This window comes from Amphibalanus amphitrite, unplaced genomic scaffold, assembly GCF_019059575.1.
Source record: "Amphibalanus amphitrite isolate SeventyFive unplaced genomic scaffold, NRLGWU_Aamphi_draft 000936F_arrow, whole genome shotgun sequence".
In the NCBI taxonomy this organism is placed as follows: Eukaryota; Metazoa; Arthropoda; class Thecostraca; order Balanomorpha; family Balanidae; genus Amphibalanus; species Amphibalanus amphitrite.
The window spans coordinates 158,802-176,737 of NW_024882430.1; the positions used below are offsets into that span (position 1 = coordinate 158,802).

The following is a 17,936-nucleotide window of genomic DNA, read 5'->3' on the forward strand; positions in this document are numbered from 1 at the left end:
CGTACGGTGCGTACATACATGCAAGGTAATTCAAAACCAAAAACAGATATCCATTAATGAAAGGCACGTCATTTCCTGGTTCTCACTTTGAATAGTCCGAGGTACGGGATACACCGAGATTGCCGTCTCGAGATAATTTTTAAGCGCACCAGTGTATTGAATAGGTATTGTGTAAGACGCAGGGTGGGCATCCGTGCATTCCTTCAGCCTTGGACACAGGGTGTTTGCACGTTTATATGCGGTCGAGTGAAACGAGCCTATGAAAATTTAAGCAAAAACTACGTTTAACTACTCAAAGCAAACAGTGATACAGTTCTAAGCATGGCAAGACAACGAGTACAGAGCGCGGCGCATCCGTCAAAACTCTGGATGTTAGAATTAGGAAAAGTTATTGATATTTACACTGCGTGCACAACCAAAAGGTGAGCTTAGTCGTGCGTGTCCGATTGTTCATTTGGCGATGTGCGGCCTGTTTGTGCGGCCAATAAGAGACACAGAAAATGGAAACAAAGTCCCCAACTGGAAGTTCGAACAGTTATAGCCATGGGAAAAGTCACTGAGATAATTTCAGCCAAAGCGCTGAACACGAACGCAATAAGCCAATGAGTGGGATGGCTAAAGAGGAATGGTACGGAGAGAATCGGAGCGACCACACTGACACAAGAAGGAAAGGGAGAAGGAGAGACGGGACGAGACGAGAGGAGACGAGATAAGACAGACACAGACAGAAACAGAGGCAGAGAGAAGAGAGAGCATCAGCTGAACCTCAGTCAAACAGGTGCATTTTTATTTCAACACGCATTTTAAGTTCAATTCTTTTACTTCTCCATTAACCACCCAATATACCTTAAATTCCCTGAGACATTTTACTTACACCGTTGGCATCCATAAAACCCCGGTGCAAAACACGCGAAAATACACGTATTTTGCCACTCCTCACCACGTATCAAACTTCGCTTTTATCCGCAGTTCCTACAGGCTCTCTCAGGCGCAGAAGACGACAAAAACGCATCGTTACTTTGAGGCAAAACATCAGACCACATTTAGCCGTCGCACAAAATACACCCATGCTCCGATCGATGGGATACCAGGAAGCTCTGCCGGCTGTCCACAATTTAGAGAAATGGCAAATACCCAACCATAGATAGCATGAATGTGTAGCGGCGGATGAATGTGTAGCGGCGGAGTACCTTCAATTAAGGGGATGGGGGGGGGGGCACTGCCGACTTTTGGTCCCATTCTTTCCATGCAACGCCCGTCGCCCATAGGGCTAATGTAAAAATGGCAAAATCAAGGGGGCACCGGGCACGGTGCCCCGGTGCCCCCCCCCCCCGTTCCGCCGCCTATGCATGAATCTCAATAGATCCATGGATTGACTTCTTCACATGGTTGGATTTCAATGCCAACTGGTTAAGCCAGAAGGGACCGGCTTGGCCACTAACCCGTACTCCAAAACCTGTTGGCGGTGGGAAGTCGTGGTTCTTACTACGTTCATTGAAGAAAAATATGATGATAGAGAGATTCACGGCCACTTAGCTAGGCGTGGAAGTGAGCAGTGGCGCTACCGTTTGAGGCAAGTTCCACTGTGAAAAACGACTCAAACTGTGCAAAGGGACAAACACGATTGTTGCTGTGTGAAGGCAATATCGGATCATAAAGCGTCGTCTAAACAGGTTGATCGATTTCCGCGACATTTGAGATAAATGCACGGTAGTCGCACGTGTTTTATCAATCTGTCACAGACCATAAATCATCAAAGAGTCGCCACCTGGCAGCATCGTGACCGAGCATTTTTCGCTCTGTCAGTGATCCCTTCACCACACCATTTACAACCATAAACCAACAGTGGGGTGCCTTAGTTCTGATCAGCCAGCGTCCCACGTCTCCCCGTAATCAGCGCCCAGCCACGGAGAGGCACGTGGTCGGAGGACGCGTTACCGGATGTGATTCGAAGAGAGACGGCCGGGCGGCGGGCGAGGGGCGGCGCCGGCAGAGGGGCCCGCACCGGCCGCCCTGTCCTGCACCGCAGCGCACCCCGCGGCCGTCCTGTGCACGCGGCCGCCAGTGAAAGTGCCCCCTATGGTAATGTCGCCTATATATCGGACGTTCCACGTGCAGACGGTACCAGTGTGCATCCATCCGGCGTGCAACGATGAAGGTGCGTGCCAGTGAGCTCCGGCGGTGTCCGGCCCGCGGTGGGGAACAGTGTGTGGAGCGCGGCTGATGTGTGGACGGTGCGGCCCGGACCGAGCAGTGACCCGCCCTGACCCGGCGGCCGCGCACCGCTGCCAGTGGATAGAGGAATCGCTTTTTACATCTTGTGTCATTTTGACATTCATTTTGAACTTTTGAGGAAACTTCCAAATTTGTACATTTTTGGTGCACTTTGCACTATTTTGAGCCAGTGCATTGATAAATTTGGCGAAGATTTTCACCTCTTTTTGCTAATTTTGCAAAACAAAAATGTTTTACTGAGTAGCACAGCTGCTCAGCCTAGCTATTGTGATGTTACATATCAGCACATATTTTTGATAATGTTCAGCCATGTTCAGCCAAAGTGGTCTTAAGTTCTAAGAACTTTAAAACGACAAATGTTGTGAATCAAATCCAAATGTTGAATTAAGTCAAAATATAGAACATATTAAAGATATCAAGTACCTCGAATATCTAAGATAATCGGGTTACTTTATAACGTGACGGATCATGCCTGTATCTCTTGATCAATCTCTTTGGCCTCTTCTGGTATATTTCTATAAATTTACCATCCAACTTCCCACAACTTCCCATGAAGTCTTGGTATTTACCTACTCATCTTTGCACATTTATTTACTGATTTCTTCTTTTTATATCTGTGTATTTTCGAACCTTTCTATGGTAAAATCAGGTAAAATGCCATATAAGGATTTCACAAAACAGGACGATTCAACCTCATAGTTCATATTGTTCATGCAAACTTATTATCGTTCAATGATACAGCCCGGTACAGAGCTCTCGAAGTGCTCTAGCAAAGAAATAACGCATCGCAAACCAAAAGTATCGCGAGCTATCAGTTTCAATGAAAATCACTTACTTCTCTGAAAGATAGATGTGCGACAATGTCAGACAAAACGTTCCTTTTGATTTGACAAGACGTCGTTGATAATGATGATTTGGGTTTAACCCTATTAGTGGCAGGGGGGGGGGGTGTTTTCATCCACCCTCAGGTTTTTCGGGAATATCTCCGAAACCGCTGAAGCTACGATGCTGAAATTTACTGACTTTTCCTAAAACTAAATTGGGCACATTCCCTGAAAATTTCAAGTTCATAACTTTACCAGGGGCGGCTCCAGAGCACTGGGAATTGGGGGGTCCTATTCGTGAAGCGAGTCATTTGGGCGAAGATCACGATGCTGATGTACCTATTATAACTGTATGCACCAGTTTTACGAACAGTAAATGAAAGGTATCATGTGATAACATATACAAAGTTATTGTGCATCCTCTTTTGACACGTTTTTGCTATAATAGGCGGATCCAGGCGTCCAAAAAGGGAGGTTATGTTTTACCTCCCAACATAGGTGCCCTGACACCGCCTATGCATGACCAATACAATTGTAGTCGTTCTCTCATAAGAAAATTGTAACATAGCAAGACCATTACCACCCTTTTTAGAAACAGTACCAACAAAAACCTTATTTACTATACTTTTTGTGTACCCCCAATCTCAATTATCTGTATCCGCCTATGATTTTTGAAAATGCGTATTTTTAGGATCCATGTGAATTCCTGGTTCATTCTCTATCGATCGGCAAAATATGCGTTAAGATTGGTTCAGAAACCTGGCCGTGATAAACAGTCTAAAATGTATCTGCAATTTGCCCGTTTTTACCCCCCCTCTACCCCCCTATTGACATTTATTTCATTTTTATTTTTTAGAAATGTAGATCACGTTGAGCGAAATCGAATGCCGTTTGAATTTTGAAAATCGGCCCGTTAGAACTCGAGATATCAAGGGGGGTCGTAAACAGCCCCCCTGCCACTAATAGGGGTAGCCAGGAGCCTGCCACTATTAGGGTTAAGGGGTCTAAAGTAACATTAATCCAATTGGATTGATCTGAATTAAAAAACTAGTGCCTAAAAACCATTTGTCTTGATCAGGTTAATTTCGAAATTGAGCTACAGATGTACCTAGGTATGCGTAAAATTCAACAAAATTGCAAAGCTTTACTGATCGGCGTAACGTCCAGCTAGGGCGAATTAAGCATGTAATGTATCAGTGCCTAGGAGATGAAATAATCTAGAGCAACTAAACTGAAATGTCTTATTCGTCATTGCTCCATCTGGTGAGCAAATAGAGTTTGCACTTAATGCACAAGTCTAAAGGGCTTGAAAAGCCAAAAGGTACAGGTTAAAAGCTAAAGGCGTACACTCAGTTGGCTGCAGTTAAATGCGTATGCAAATGACATAAAAGTTATTTTTGCCTAATTTCCAGCGCCAAAAGGTAGTCTGGCATCGAACTCTAAATAAATGGTTCGACTTTTTTGCCCTCTCAATGTATCTTAAAATAAGAATATCCCTAGAGATATATTCAAGTAAAAAGTAAATAGGGCCTCAAATCAATTAGAGGATAATCTGTGACGATTTCAAAGTACAATAAAACCTCGCTATAAAAATATTACCATCAACATGCCAATGAGTACAAGAGTTAGAGTTACCAAGAGTTGCAATTTTGTTTAAACTTTCAAATGTACTTAAATTCTCCTGTTATTCCGGATAGCTTCAAATTTCGTGCCGCCGTCTATCTGCGGTATGTTAAACTTTCGATCCAAATTATCATCGGTGAACCGGGCGAGGGCAAGGCTATGAGGTGGATTCGTGGTGTCATTCGCAACAAGCACTGCTTAGCGAAACACCCAGCCCAATAGCCACCCGTTCATCCATCCGGACATTTTTTTTTTTTAAAAAGCTAAAACCTTGCTAGAATAAAACTGTAGTGCGATGTCATCTAACATCGAAATGTCAATGAGCGTTTTGTGAAACAGACACCATGGCTTACGACATTGTTCTTTCCGAATAGCTGGTGGGCGACTTGGTAGAGCCAGGGACCGCGCTAAACAGAGTTGGTCGCGCAGGTCCGGACTCAACCTGTCCGATCGGGTAATCCCAGGCAACGATAAAAATGTGGACGTCAAAGATGAGCGTATCCATCAAGGACGTCACACTCAATGACTAACTGGTTACGAGAGTAAAGTAATCTTGGTTACGAGTGCTCCCACCAAACGAAAACCATCTCCGTAAGGAGATATATTGAGCGCCGGAGCGACTTAAACCCTAGTTAAAACAACCAGTTAATTTTTTCAGTCCCGATGAAACTGAGTAAAGGGTCGATACAAAAATGTTAACATGGGACCGTTTAAAATAACTAAACAAAACCTGTTGACTGCAACTCCCTCCGGATGAGAGAAAAATATAACATAAAAAGAGGCTTTCTCCTGAGACTTAGGAGTTATTCAAATTATGCTGAGTCAAATGCAAATTCCAAAAGTAGGATATTATCTGTGAGCACCCGAGGTGGAATGCGGACTCTCAGCGCACACCCGGTGTACCACTAACCTAGTGTAAAGCGAGGTCCACTGCAACTCATACGATATTTAAATCCATCTAGCGAAAGTTTGTGCTCAATGCGGTCCCCCAGTACAGACTTCAGTTCATGCTATCAATGCATGTATCTGCTAGAAATCGTGCAAATGCATTCGGCTTTCTCTGGCGGGGTGCCTCCGCGCAGATGTCCCCGTATGCATACAATGCCAAGCCGGCGTATGTTCGACCCCTTTACCCGGAACAGTGTCGAGCGAAAGTAATGATGTAAATGTCCCCAGCGTCGCGTCGACGCTGTAACGTCATAGGGCATGGGTGACCCTGCCAACGCAAGGCGCGGTGACGCAAGCACGGCTGCAGCCGTCCGCCCAGGATAAGCCCGACCCTTTCTTCAGTGAGCCGTTTCGGAGATGCATTAGCATACTGCAGCGTGGAGGGGAATAGGCAGTAGCCATACCGATAGTCAGACCGTCAGATATCCTTCCGACTTGGAATGATATGCCCTGCCGCCACCGAAGCATCAAGAGTGTTGAGATGAAAGCCGACCGCCCTCTCAGCCTCCTGATGTCACCACACCGGGTCAGGGTCGCTGCTCATCCCGAAGTGCCGCAGCCCATACTAACCAGCCACGCCGACGGCTAATGTAGCGTTGTTGTTGTCGAGGGGAGGGTGTTTGGCCGGCGCCAAATGCATCAGCCGCCCACTGTGTGTCCCGTCCGAGCCTGGTCACGTTTGTGTGCGCCCTCTCTGACCGAGGTCCCGTCTGCCGCAGGTCTTCCTGTTCTTGGCCGTGGTAGCGCTGGCGTCGGCTGACACCGGGGGCTACGCGCCGCCGCAGTCCGACTACGGCGCACCGGAGCCGAGCTACGGCGCACCGGAGCCGAGCTATGGACCGCCGGAACCGAGCTACGGACCCCCGGAGCCGAGCTATGGACCCCCGGAGCCGAGCTACGGTCCCCCAGAGCCGCACTACGGACCCCCTGAGCCGCACTACGAGGAGCCCAAGCCCCACTACCGTCCGCGTCCTGTCGGCATCAAGCAGTCGCTGCTCAACTCGCTGTTCAGCTTCAAGGGCCCCCAGATCCGGCCGGTGATTCGCAAGCTTCCCATCTGGATCCCGTCGCTCAAGTTCTTCCCCAAGCACGTGGCCATCCCGATCCCGTCGCCCACGCTGGTGAAGGTGCCGGTGCGCGTGCCCAGGCCGGTGCCGGTCGCCAAGCCGTACCCTGTGGCCCGGCCGGTGCCCGTGCCGGTCAAGGTCCACTACGAGGTGCCTGTGCTCCACACCAAGGAGAAGGGGTACGGCGACGGCGGCCACGATCACGGCCACAAGCCGGCCGCCGGCTACGGCGCGCCCAAGCCCTCCAACGAGTACGGCGCGCCGTCGTCCGGCGACTCGTACTCCAGCTACTGATCGACGCGACGACGCGTGAGATGACGAGGTGCGTGTCGGTGGGGTATGGGGAGAGGAGGGGTGGGAGGGAGCGGAGTGTGGTGTCCAGACTGATCACTGAGCTGTGGCAGATCAATAATGGTGTAGCGCACGGTTTGACTGATTGTTGGGATGATGTTTGATCTTTGGGTTGCTTTATGTTGATTTTCCTTGTGTATCCTGTGAACCATACTAACAGTGTTTTTCCTCTCTTTCTCGGTAGATCTTGAGAGCGCTGCGTTCGCAGCCGCATCGGATCGACTCATCATCTGCTCAAACTGCCGGGCGACCGGTCCCTGCGCTGCCGATCGGCGTCCGCACCGCTCTGACATTTCGTCTCGAAACAGCCATCAAATCACAGGGAGCTGGCGTCGGCCAGTCACATTTATTACAAAAACTTGTACTCAGGGACCGCCAGGCAGTCCCACGAAATCCGCACGCAGCGCAGCCGCCATGCCACCCAGTCCGCTGTCTTGCTCAGCGGCTGGGCCCTCTTCTCTACCTGAGTGTCTTCCCCGGCCCGGTGCCACCCGCCACAAACGCACCTCACATGACACCTTCAGGCCGGCCCGTGTGGCCAAACTCATAAATCAAAACAGTGAGCATCAACATTGGATAGGAAATCAGTCGAGCGCCGCTGTGAAACGCTCCAACTCATCCGCACATTGGAGGTCCGGCGCCGGGCCGACGGGAAGCTGGTTGTTATGTTCTTTGCAAGTGGCTTCAAGTGTCATTGTTAAACTAGCTATAAGTGATTTATCAGAACATGCCGGCAATACGCGAGTCCTAGACTGCGCAAAGTTCGCACATTTCACAATACTCATCGTGTGATATCATTATGTGACGAGCGTGTAACCGGTGTGGATAATATATGTGTGTGAACAAAACGGAATATTCTCAATTGGAAAAGCAGCCACCAATATCACAAAAAAACATACTTGGTGGGTTGACGACACGACTGGCTACATATTGGTATAATAATATAATATAATAATAATATTGGTATATAGAACATGGCACACCCTTCCCAATGAAAATGACGCGAGATGAGACTATCTACAAATGAGCCACAATGATACGGCAGTCACATGTTTACAAAAGGAAACGACTATCTTCCCGAAACACCAAGCTGCACATCGTAAATATTTGATATCGTCTCATTGCATGGACCGAAATACCTAAATAAACACGTGAGATGTCTTGGTATCGGTAGAACAAAGAAAACAGAGACCAGCTTAAGCACAACAAAGGCACACGATCTGATGCTGGTATGTAATAATGGCATAAAACTAACAAATAATTATAGGGGAAAATTATACCAAGTTCTTTCGTAACTACGATGAGTGGCAAACTGAGTAATTACTGAGGAGAAGTGTCTTAGGAATAAGATACACCGAGAAAAAGCTCCTCAGCTGTAAAGCAAGCCTTTTGACAAATACAATGTCTCCCTAGGAAAAAGGATTTTTACAATCTTACTTATGAAAGTTTGAGCAGGAAATGAAATTCGCGGTCCTCGAGACTACGGTTTAAAAAGACAACTTCAAAAACATAAACAACTCCAAAACAGCTGTGACACCGTCATAGAACGCACAGTTAGCCAGAGTTTCACTAGGCCACTGCCAGAACAGTACGGCAGTTCACCTGACACATATATAACACAGCCACAGTGTCACTAACAACCCACCCCGACACAAAACTGACACTGGAACCAGAAAATAATAAAAAAGTAATATACAATACACAGTTTGATCTATGCCACCTCATCACGACACTGTCAAAAACCGAGATAACTGCTGCCGTCAGCCGGCCAGCGGACCCCTCACTGACTCACATCTGAGGACACCCCGATCACCCAGCGGATGGCGGTATCTGCTCACTGCGCGGCCCTCCTGGCACCAGCGGAACGGGAGCCGCGCGTGGCCCTCGCTGGCCGGCCGACCGACGCTATAGGCGCCACCACCTGTTCAGAGAGGAGGGAACGCGGGTCACATGGCCGTCCGAACCCATTGATGGTGACGTACTGGGATATAAGACAAACACAATTATACTTATAGGACAATGATGGTGAAGTGTTGATTGGTCATCCTAAGCGTAACAAAGTTATCCGTAACGACGAAAATGTCGCCTTTAAGCCGCAACAAGACTGAGTGTTCCAGAGGCATGCCAATTAGGATTATAATTTCAATAGAATATATGTACGCTACGAGCACCATACGGTAAACTAACGAGTACAAGGGGACATTTGACCGTTTGGAGCATTTAGCTCTCACGCAGCGCTCGAAATGGACGGAATTCCGCAATTTTCATCGCAAAAAAACTCAGTAAGTTTTATTTGGAACGTTTGTTTTCAACATTAAATCAGGAAATATGAAGCGGAATCCATTTTTTTTTTTTAATGCGAGAACCTCTTCGAAGAGAATGCCCCTCGCAGCGTCTTAGAACACTTTTCTGCATTTACCAAAGATTTAGTATGTAACTAAACCACCTCCAGAAAATATATTTCTTCGTTCCATATTGTTTGCAGTTTGCATGTAAACAAACTTTAATGTGTTTTTGGGCAGCGCTGAAAAACAAACGGAACACGTCATGGCGCTGATATTTCTAAAAAGGCAAAAAAGCAAGGTGCATCTGCATCGAATGCCTAATTCCAGATAAAACTTAATGTTATAGAAAAAGTGTGCGGGTTGGTTCACGGAGGGTGGCTGACTCGTTCTGAAGCCGTCATGGCGTGAGGCGCATGGAAGGAGTGGTAGACTGCGCCGCACGACACGAAGGTATGCGGTACAGTCTATATAGCCGGGGATACCGGACCGCGATTTTTCCAAGTGACGAGTAGCCAAGGCTTTTAGCGCCACCTCTTAAGTGACGTAATATGCTGGCCAGCAGGTGCATGACACTTCTTGTTCCTCAGTTATAATTCTTTGCCCATCAACAGCGACAAAGGCAAATGCAAATACCCCAGTCATGCGCAGATTAAGCGCTCCTACTCGTGCTATAGTTGGTTTCCGGGCAACAAATACTATACCTACCCACACGCGTGACCTTAGGTGACCTTTCTACGAAGCCGGAGGTCAAACAAGACCGATCATTTACGGGCAGTCACCAAAATGCAGGCTAAAGGTCACCTTGTCGCTAGGCACCTGCGAGCGGAGGCCCAATAGGGCATGACCGTTAAGCAGATTTCAGTGAAATGCGAACAATTAAGCCCCCATGTGAACAATTAAGCGTGTCAAAGCCCAAATACGAACAAGAGAGACCCTGGAAGATGTCCCCAGGTCAGGCCTTGGGTCAGGCCAGTCACGTTCAGTCAAAACTCCTGAGAATGTGATTGCCATGTCTTAGGCCATCGCAAGACAACGCACGGCTCGGACGGCAAGAAGTGCTTAAGGATCTCCATTGACGCCGATGAGAAGATGAATAAGACGGCTATGAACGTCTGCTCGGCAGTGACGTCATTCCACGGATCTTGAGAACGTATTCCGAAGTCAATTTCGTTTTCCAGCAGGACAAAGCACCCGAAAACAACGCAATTTCCATCCAGCACAAGCTAACGGAGGAGCTCGGGGGAAAAGCCCATTCCTGGCGTAAGGAAAAAGGTGTCCCTCCCCCCCGTCATCCGACCTGAACTCCATCGACTAACGTATCTCGAGCGCATTGCAGGAGGAGGTCCCGGGAGTATTCCATCCCAATCTAGACGCCCTGAAGGCACACATCGTGAAGACGTGCGAGGAAATGGACACCGCTAACATCAACACCATGTAAGTCTTTCCGTCCCTGTGTGGAGATGGCCATCGCCGCCGAAGGGGGGTTATATCGAGTGAGAGGGGAGTGAAAGTATATGGCTTGACATGGCGAATCAGTTTTTGGTGTTTGTGTTGAATATATATGCCTGGTTGCATTTGTTTGTCGAAATGCATGAATGCGCTAGAACTTTTTGCGCACCCTGTAAGTAGCAAACTTTCTATACAAACTTACTATTAATATACACTTTATTATGTACCCCTGTAAATTATAAATTATGATTACATAATAAATTCGGTAGATCTATAATTAATCTACTGATTACGTAATAAAAATTACATAATATATTATAAATACACGCTTTACTGTATTTTCATTCACAGCCACCGGCCAGAATCACATTCCCGGCTAATGGCCAGAGGCCAGTAACCCACTGAGAGCGGATTGACGTCCCGGCAGGTCACATGTCGCAGTGTGGCCAACTTCCCTGCTGGCACCGTGCCAAGAGTACCGGTCTGCAGCGAAGAATACCAATAGCTGGACAAGACACGTGCGCGTGATGGTTTTCTATTTCCTGAGAGTTTCATATGAGGCTGGAATGGTGAATGGGTTTTAAAATATACGTTAGGCTGGAATGGCGAATGGGTTTTACAATATACGTTTCTGGGCCATGAAATCACGACGGTGACTTTTTGTGTAAGGAACACAGTCTCAGACAATGCAGGCAAAGGAACATATCCGAACTTATAATGGACTCATGAGAGTCATTGTGTTTTGCACCGATTATCAGGACAGCATGATCAAATTAAAAGACGAAGACCTCCAGAAGAGTTGTAACAGTAGGGCATTCTCCAGCTTTAAACATTACAGGTTGCTTAGTCTGTCAGAGGCCCGTCAAGCGGCTACTGAGGCGAGAATCACTGGGCCAGGCTCACCAGCACTCAGCAGTGCCAGTCACCTGCAGCTAAAGCCGGCAAGGAGCTCATGCATATACAGCAATACCTACATTATGTCCGAAACCTTTCCAACACTGAGGGGGCCAGTGGTCCTCCTGGCTGTTGCAAAAGGTGGTGAAAGTTGGCACTACGCGGGTTTATATCTATTTTGATTTGCATTTTGCATGGTGAATGAGTATGTTTGAGTGATGCAGACTTGCTGAAGCCTGTTGAACGCTCTGGTGCTAAAAATTGTGAAGAAAATAGGGCAGGTGAAACATTTTGCGATATAAATTTTAGCGCCGTGATGCTGCATAGAACCAATTTCGAGGACAAAGAGGAGGGACGGGAGATTGGTGCGGCACCTTTGAATATTTTGGATCATATATAACAAACATTTTATTGGACAGCACACCAGAATCACGGATGTCCAATGTCATTCAAATTTAAACGAGGTAAGCTGCCGGAGGTAGCAACGCTAAAAGCAGTTGACACTCAGTTGTTCGATTGCTTTAGATTTAGATTAAAGTTAAATACAAATAAATTACATTGTGTACAGTGCACTTTTTTGGGGGTTACGCCCTTTCGGTCCAATTAGACCATTTCAGAGCCGGAAGGATGATAGGAATTAGGGGGAGACATTGGTCTGGGCAGGCACCCTAGTGAGTCACCGGGGCTGAGCCCATCGTCCAGCCCGGAGGGGGGTTGCGGTGTGGAGAAGGATTTCCGCATCCTGAGGATAGAAGCATGGAACGGTGCACAGTCCACTTACGCAGAGCTGCGGGAACCTTGAATTGGTGCTGGTCGCAAGGCTTCGATCAATAATAAACAGCTTATGCCAAACGAAGTGACTTAGCGTTAAAATATTTGTTGCACTCAAAATTGCTAGAAAGTACGCACTACGCATACATCCAAGATACTCCTAGTAAAACAAGAACATCAAACTCATTGAGGGGCGGGCCAATTTAGCAGGGGCGCCGCCACGGATTTTTGACTGGGGGGGACGGACTGACCGACTGAAAACCCAAAAGTAGGCATTCTTACCGTGGCTTTTTCGACCCGATGCATTCAAAGTTTAAAGCAAATATGCCACTTTTAACATTGGGTTTTGAACTGAAGTAACAGTTTTGTAGCCTGAGCTGAGACAAGAACAAATCAGGAGCTTTTATGGCCCAACGATCACCCTAGCCAAAGATATCGGTATCGATTTTAGGTTTGAGGTTTTGAAGACCCTTGCCGAGGAATCCATTCCCTTGCGGGAAAATGCCAGCCAATCAGCATTCAGCTGGTTTGAACTACGTAATATGATTGGCCAACGCGTAATCAACTTCCGCTGCAATATCAGGCCTCTACGAAAGACGGTAATTGGTTCTTAACTTCTTATGTAAGAGTAAAAATAAAATCCTTTTGCAAATATTCATTATGTTATTTTCTGACCATTTTAAGCATAAAAACTCATAAACCTGTGGCAAAACAACTGGTTTGAGGCAAGTAGTTTAGGTATTTCCTTTAATAGACCCGAGACCGAATTCCCACCGAGCACCTACCTATATACACATCTGATGTCCGATTCAATTTTGACACGGCAAAGCCTCTAGTGTTCTATCAGGGTATAATTGCTGATGTATGCCACTAATCTGATCGGTAATGCATATTGCATAGGTAATGCATACCCGCGTGGGGGAGGAGGCGTTGTATAGTTACAATCTCTCTTTCTGGCTTGTGCATGAATCGGCGCGAAGCGCCACGAAAATTGGCAAAAAAAAAAACATCAGGCAAAACTGCTCCAAAATACGAATTTTGCAGCCCGTTTAACAAGTTTGATACCAGAAAACTTTAGGTCAGGTCACCAAGTCAAGTAGTCAAGTCGCCTCAAAGTTTTGTGGTCCTGTCAACGGTAGGTATAGCTTATTTCTTAGAAGCTGAAAATTTAGTGTAGTGTGACTGCAAAACTGTGGGGTCGGAGCCGGAATTAGTCGGAGTGACAGTTTTGGCCAGAGTCGGAGTTGAAGTCTTCAAAATTGTTCGGATTTTGACTCCGAGGTCGGATTGGTTTAAAGTCATGCTCTTGGCTAGTTAGACGAAATGTATTATGCCCGTTTTCTGCCAGTCGTGTTATGCGACACACGTTGATCACGATATCAAAAATCGGCAGTTCCGCGATGACGGGTCGGATAAGAGCTGGAGATTTTGTTGGCCGAGGTGGCAGCCGGCAGGGGTCAGACCAATGCATGTAGGCCCATACCCCATATACTGAGTATCTAAACCTCCTGGACCCTCTCAGATTCGGCACCGTTCCATCTCTTCCATCCTCAGGACAGTCAAATCCTTCTCCTCCACGCCGCGATCCCCTGCTCCGGGCTGGACGGGCAACTTTATCCCATGCGGGAATGGCTCCACTGGAGCTATAGTCCTTTGCCGGGTGCAGTGAGTGCCAGTGGGCTGGGCTGCCTGTTCAATTGGTCGGGTTCAGCCCAAGTGGCTCACTGGCGTGGCTGCCCAGACCAATGTCTCCCACTGATTCTTTCATCCTTCCCGCTCTGAAATGGTCTCATTGGACCGAAGGGCCTAATCAAATTTCGAGTAGGAAAACAACCAGTAAAACGCCTTTTGGGGCGACCAACGGAGCGAGCGAGGGGTGGGCCTTGCACGTACGAAATTGCGAGGGGGTACCTCCAACCAACTTGTGCACTGCACCCTACTAACCGGTCCCTACTCCCTAACCATGTGTCAACTTTCAGCATCATCGGTCCAGCCGTTCTCGAGATCTGGAATCGACCCCTGCATGTGCGCACGTGCAGCAGCAACCCCCAACTGTGGCACATGGTCATTGGTCAAGGATATGCATTGCCTGGTGGGTGCCTACCTACATGCCAACTTTCAGCGCAATCGGCCCAGTATGTTACCGAGATATTATAATTGTTACAAAACTGACACGTCTTCGTTTTTCACGTGGCAGGTGCATAATGGGTCACCCACATGCATCGAGAATAGTTCAATACTTGTTAGAAGGACTGAAGCTACCCTACAAAAATTAACGCATGTAAATCAGTCAAGTGGTTCCTGAGATATAAGTCTCGCAAAAGCGTGACCACGGCCGGCCGCTCACTCAGAATTCAGAAATTTCCCGAAAGACTACGCTCGCTTCGCTCGCTCCGTAATGAGTTTGGGGGGGACGTCCCCCTTCCATTCTGAGAGTGGGGGGGACGCGTCCCCCCCGTCCCCCCCGGTGGCGGCGCCCATGCAATTTAGCGAGAACATTCGCCCAAGAACAGGCAAATTCCACGCGACTTACGAGTCACCTACCGGGCTATACTCGTACTAATAGTTACTGCCTTCGCATGCTGAGTATGATAGCCGTCTGGGCGACGTACGCACCAGGCACCAATGGCCAATAAATTACAAACTAATCAGTGTGCACTGTGCAGTCAAACCAGAGTTGACCTACAGTCGACAGACGATAACCAGAGACCTTAAAGGCACTCCCATCAAGACACTCACGACACTACAACTGGACAAATATCAAGGTTCCGTGTCACTAAGGTCATTTCATTCACAAGCACCCCTCATGCAGCTTTGCTCTCCCTACCCCATTTGCCCTGTCCCCCCGCCCCGGCGCGGCGTCGGACTCACCTGCACCTGAGCGGTGGTCATAACGGGCGGCCGGCCGCCGCTCTGCGGTACCAGCTGGTACACAGTAGCGGTGGTCAGCCCGCCGGCCACCGGCGCCATCTTCAGCGAGCCGGCCGAGACGACCGGCAGCGGCGGCTGGGCCGGTGGCGGCGCCTCCTGCACCCGTACCACGTGCTGCTGCAGCTCCCCCTGCGGCTGGAGCAGCGTCAGCGGCGCCGGCGCCGACTGCTGAGAGACGGCGGCAGGCGGTTTGGCCGGCTGAGGACCGGGGGGCTTATCCGGAGGCGGGCCGGCGTCCGGGTGATCTTGCATGTGACGGACGTACGCAGAGCGCTGGATCGTCTTGAACATACACACATGACAGGAGAAGATGAGATCGACTGCCTCGCCCGGGTGTTTGTCCCGTAAATGTTTCTTGTATGTGGTAGATTGGATGCAAGAGTAGTCACAGTGCGGACACTTGTACGGTCGCTCTCCCGTGTGTCGCATCTTGTGCCGGCGCATCGTGTTGTGGTCGGTGGAGGAGTACGGACAGTGCTCGCAGACGAATGGCTTCTGACCCGAGTGCTGCCGTTCGTGCATCACCAGCGAGGAGCGACAGCTGAAGACGTGGCCACACGCCTTGCACTGAAACTGCCGCTTCTTTTCGTGCACCATTTGTTTGTGTAGTGCCAGAGCACGTCGGTCGGAGAGTATTGAGTTACAGATGTTGCACCGACACGACTCGATGTAGGCCGGGTCCTGCTTGTGCCGGTGCTTGGCTCGGTGGTTCTGCAGCTGCTTGGCCGTCTTGAACGCCTTGTGGCACGTGACGCAGGAATAATTTCGGACCTGCCCATGCGTCGGCATGTGAACATTGATGAGCTGAGAGTATCGCGCCGTCTTGTAATTACACCGATCGCAGTGGAACAGGTCACACTCGATCTGGTGCTCACGCCACAGATGCAGCGACATAGGACGCCACTTTTTCGTCGTGTGGTTACACTCGGTGCACCCGAACTCGTTCGGACTATCCGACAGATGGCAGCGCTGATGCTGGTCCAGTTTCTCACTGTCTCTCAGCCGCACACCACAGTCCTTCTCCTTGCACAGCAGCAGCCCCAGCGCGCGCTCCAGCTGACGCTGCGGCGGCCGTCCCTTACCACCAGCCAGTGTGCTAATGCCCAGCGAGCGAGAGTCCCGCGGACGACCCTTCTTCTTACCGGCAAGCACTCCCTGCAGCACCGACGGCTGCATGGAGGACACTATCCCCAGCAGGCGGCGGCTCTCACGCGGACCCGACTCGGGGTCGTCCTCGTCCTCCTCCTCTTCCTCCTCCTCAGCCGCCGACGCCGTCGTTGTCGCCGTCGACACCGGCACCGTAACTGCCCCATCCACACCGTTCGTCTCTGGTTCTGTGGGCTCCGGTTCCGCGGGCTCCGGGTCATCGTCTGTCGCCGCCATCCCACCACCCATCCAGGTCACCTCGAGGTCGTCCGAGTCGGTTATCCCCGAGTCCGTGTCAAACCGCGGCTCGGTCGGACTGACAGCACCACTAACACGGCCGATATCCAGCGGGTCCGGGCTGATCTCGCGACTGGCCACTACCGGGACCTCCAGCTGTGGCGCCGGCCGCGGCTGCACACGAACCCTGCCGTGTGCGTCGACGAGACAGTGCGCCACGCTGGTGGCACTGACCACTCGCGACGGCGGAGAGCGAGCGGTGCGACGCCGCTCGCCCGACCGGCGCCGCTCAAGTTCTGGCCGGTGACTGGCCAGCAAGTGCGCGGTGACATCCTCCCTCTGGAGCGACACGTAGCTGCACAGCGAGCACTTGTGCGCCTCCACTCGCTCGACTAGCTGTTGGCAGATCGCCGAGAGTCGCGCGGTGCCCGCTGCCGCCCTGGCGCGCTGTGGGTACGGAGGAGGCAGCCGGCCGGCCGAGCTCACCACCACTGACGGCGTCGACGAGACGACAGCGGCCGTCGACAGGGGAGTCTCCACCTGCGGCAGTGAGAGCGGCACGGCACCGAGCAGCTCGAGCTTCGGCGGCGAGCCGATACCGTCCGACGAGTCCGTACAGAAGCTGGTGACGTCGAGCGGCGCGTGCGAGGCGGGCAGCGGCAGTACCTCCAGGTCGGCATTGTTGAGTTGTACCAGCGGCCCGCTGGGCAGACAAGAAGACATGATGACGTCGTAGTTTGGCTCACTGCTGACCGGGACCACGGGCGCAGCGACGGAGGCGGCTGTGACGACGCTGCGGCTGGCGGCCGGCAGTGAGACCGGGGTGAGGGTGACCCCGCCGCTCGGCCGGAGCGTCTCCATGGACGGCAGTGCCGGCTCGCGGCCGCGCCGGCCGGGGCGCGCCTCCGGCTGGCCGCCGCCGCCGTCCGCGCCGGTGGAGCAGGGCACCGAGACGGGAGTGGTGAACTGGAGCAGGGGTCGGCCGACGCCCGTCTCGCTGACTGGCGTGCCCAGGTCGACGTCCACCACAATGACCTCCTCACTGGGCGGCGGCGGCGGCTCGCGGCTGGACGAGTCCACCGACACAGATACCTGGCGATACACGGACATTGGTCAGCGATACTGAACTCCAGAAGTCAGCGATGATACAGACAACAGCGGCTAAGGAATAGCAC

General features: G+C 50.3%; 2 protein-coding genes across 2 annotated transcripts in view; one reads left to right on the forward strand and one right to left on the reverse strand.

Annotated features, from left to right (window-relative positions):
- Window positions 1-1,990: 1,990 nt before the first annotated feature.
- On the forward strand, window positions 1,991-7,896 carry LOC122368280 (extensin-like). The gene is made up of 3 exons (XM_043342076.1): window positions 1,991-2,158; window positions 6,350-7,019; window positions 7,233-7,896. The coding sequence occupies exons 1-2, from the start codon at window positions 2,153-2,155 to the stop codon at window positions 6,989-6,991; spliced, it is 648 nt and encodes a 215-aa protein (XP_043198011.1). The 5' UTR covers window positions 1,991-2,152; the 3' UTR covers window positions 6,992-7,019; window positions 7,233-7,896.
- Window positions 7,365-17,936, reverse strand: part of LOC122368278 (zinc finger protein 335-like) — a 30,318-nt gene continuing 19,746 nt past the window's right edge. Inside the window, exons 4-5 of the mRNA XM_043342072.1 lie at window positions 15,319-17,853; window positions 7,365-8,969 (exon numbers count right to left, since the gene is read on the reverse strand). Coding sequence (XP_043198007.1) covers window positions 8,883-8,969; window positions 15,319-17,853 — 2,622 coding nt within the window. The 3' untranslated portion in view covers window positions 7,365-8,882. The remainder of the gene's footprint in view (window positions 8,970-15,318; window positions 17,854-17,936) is intronic.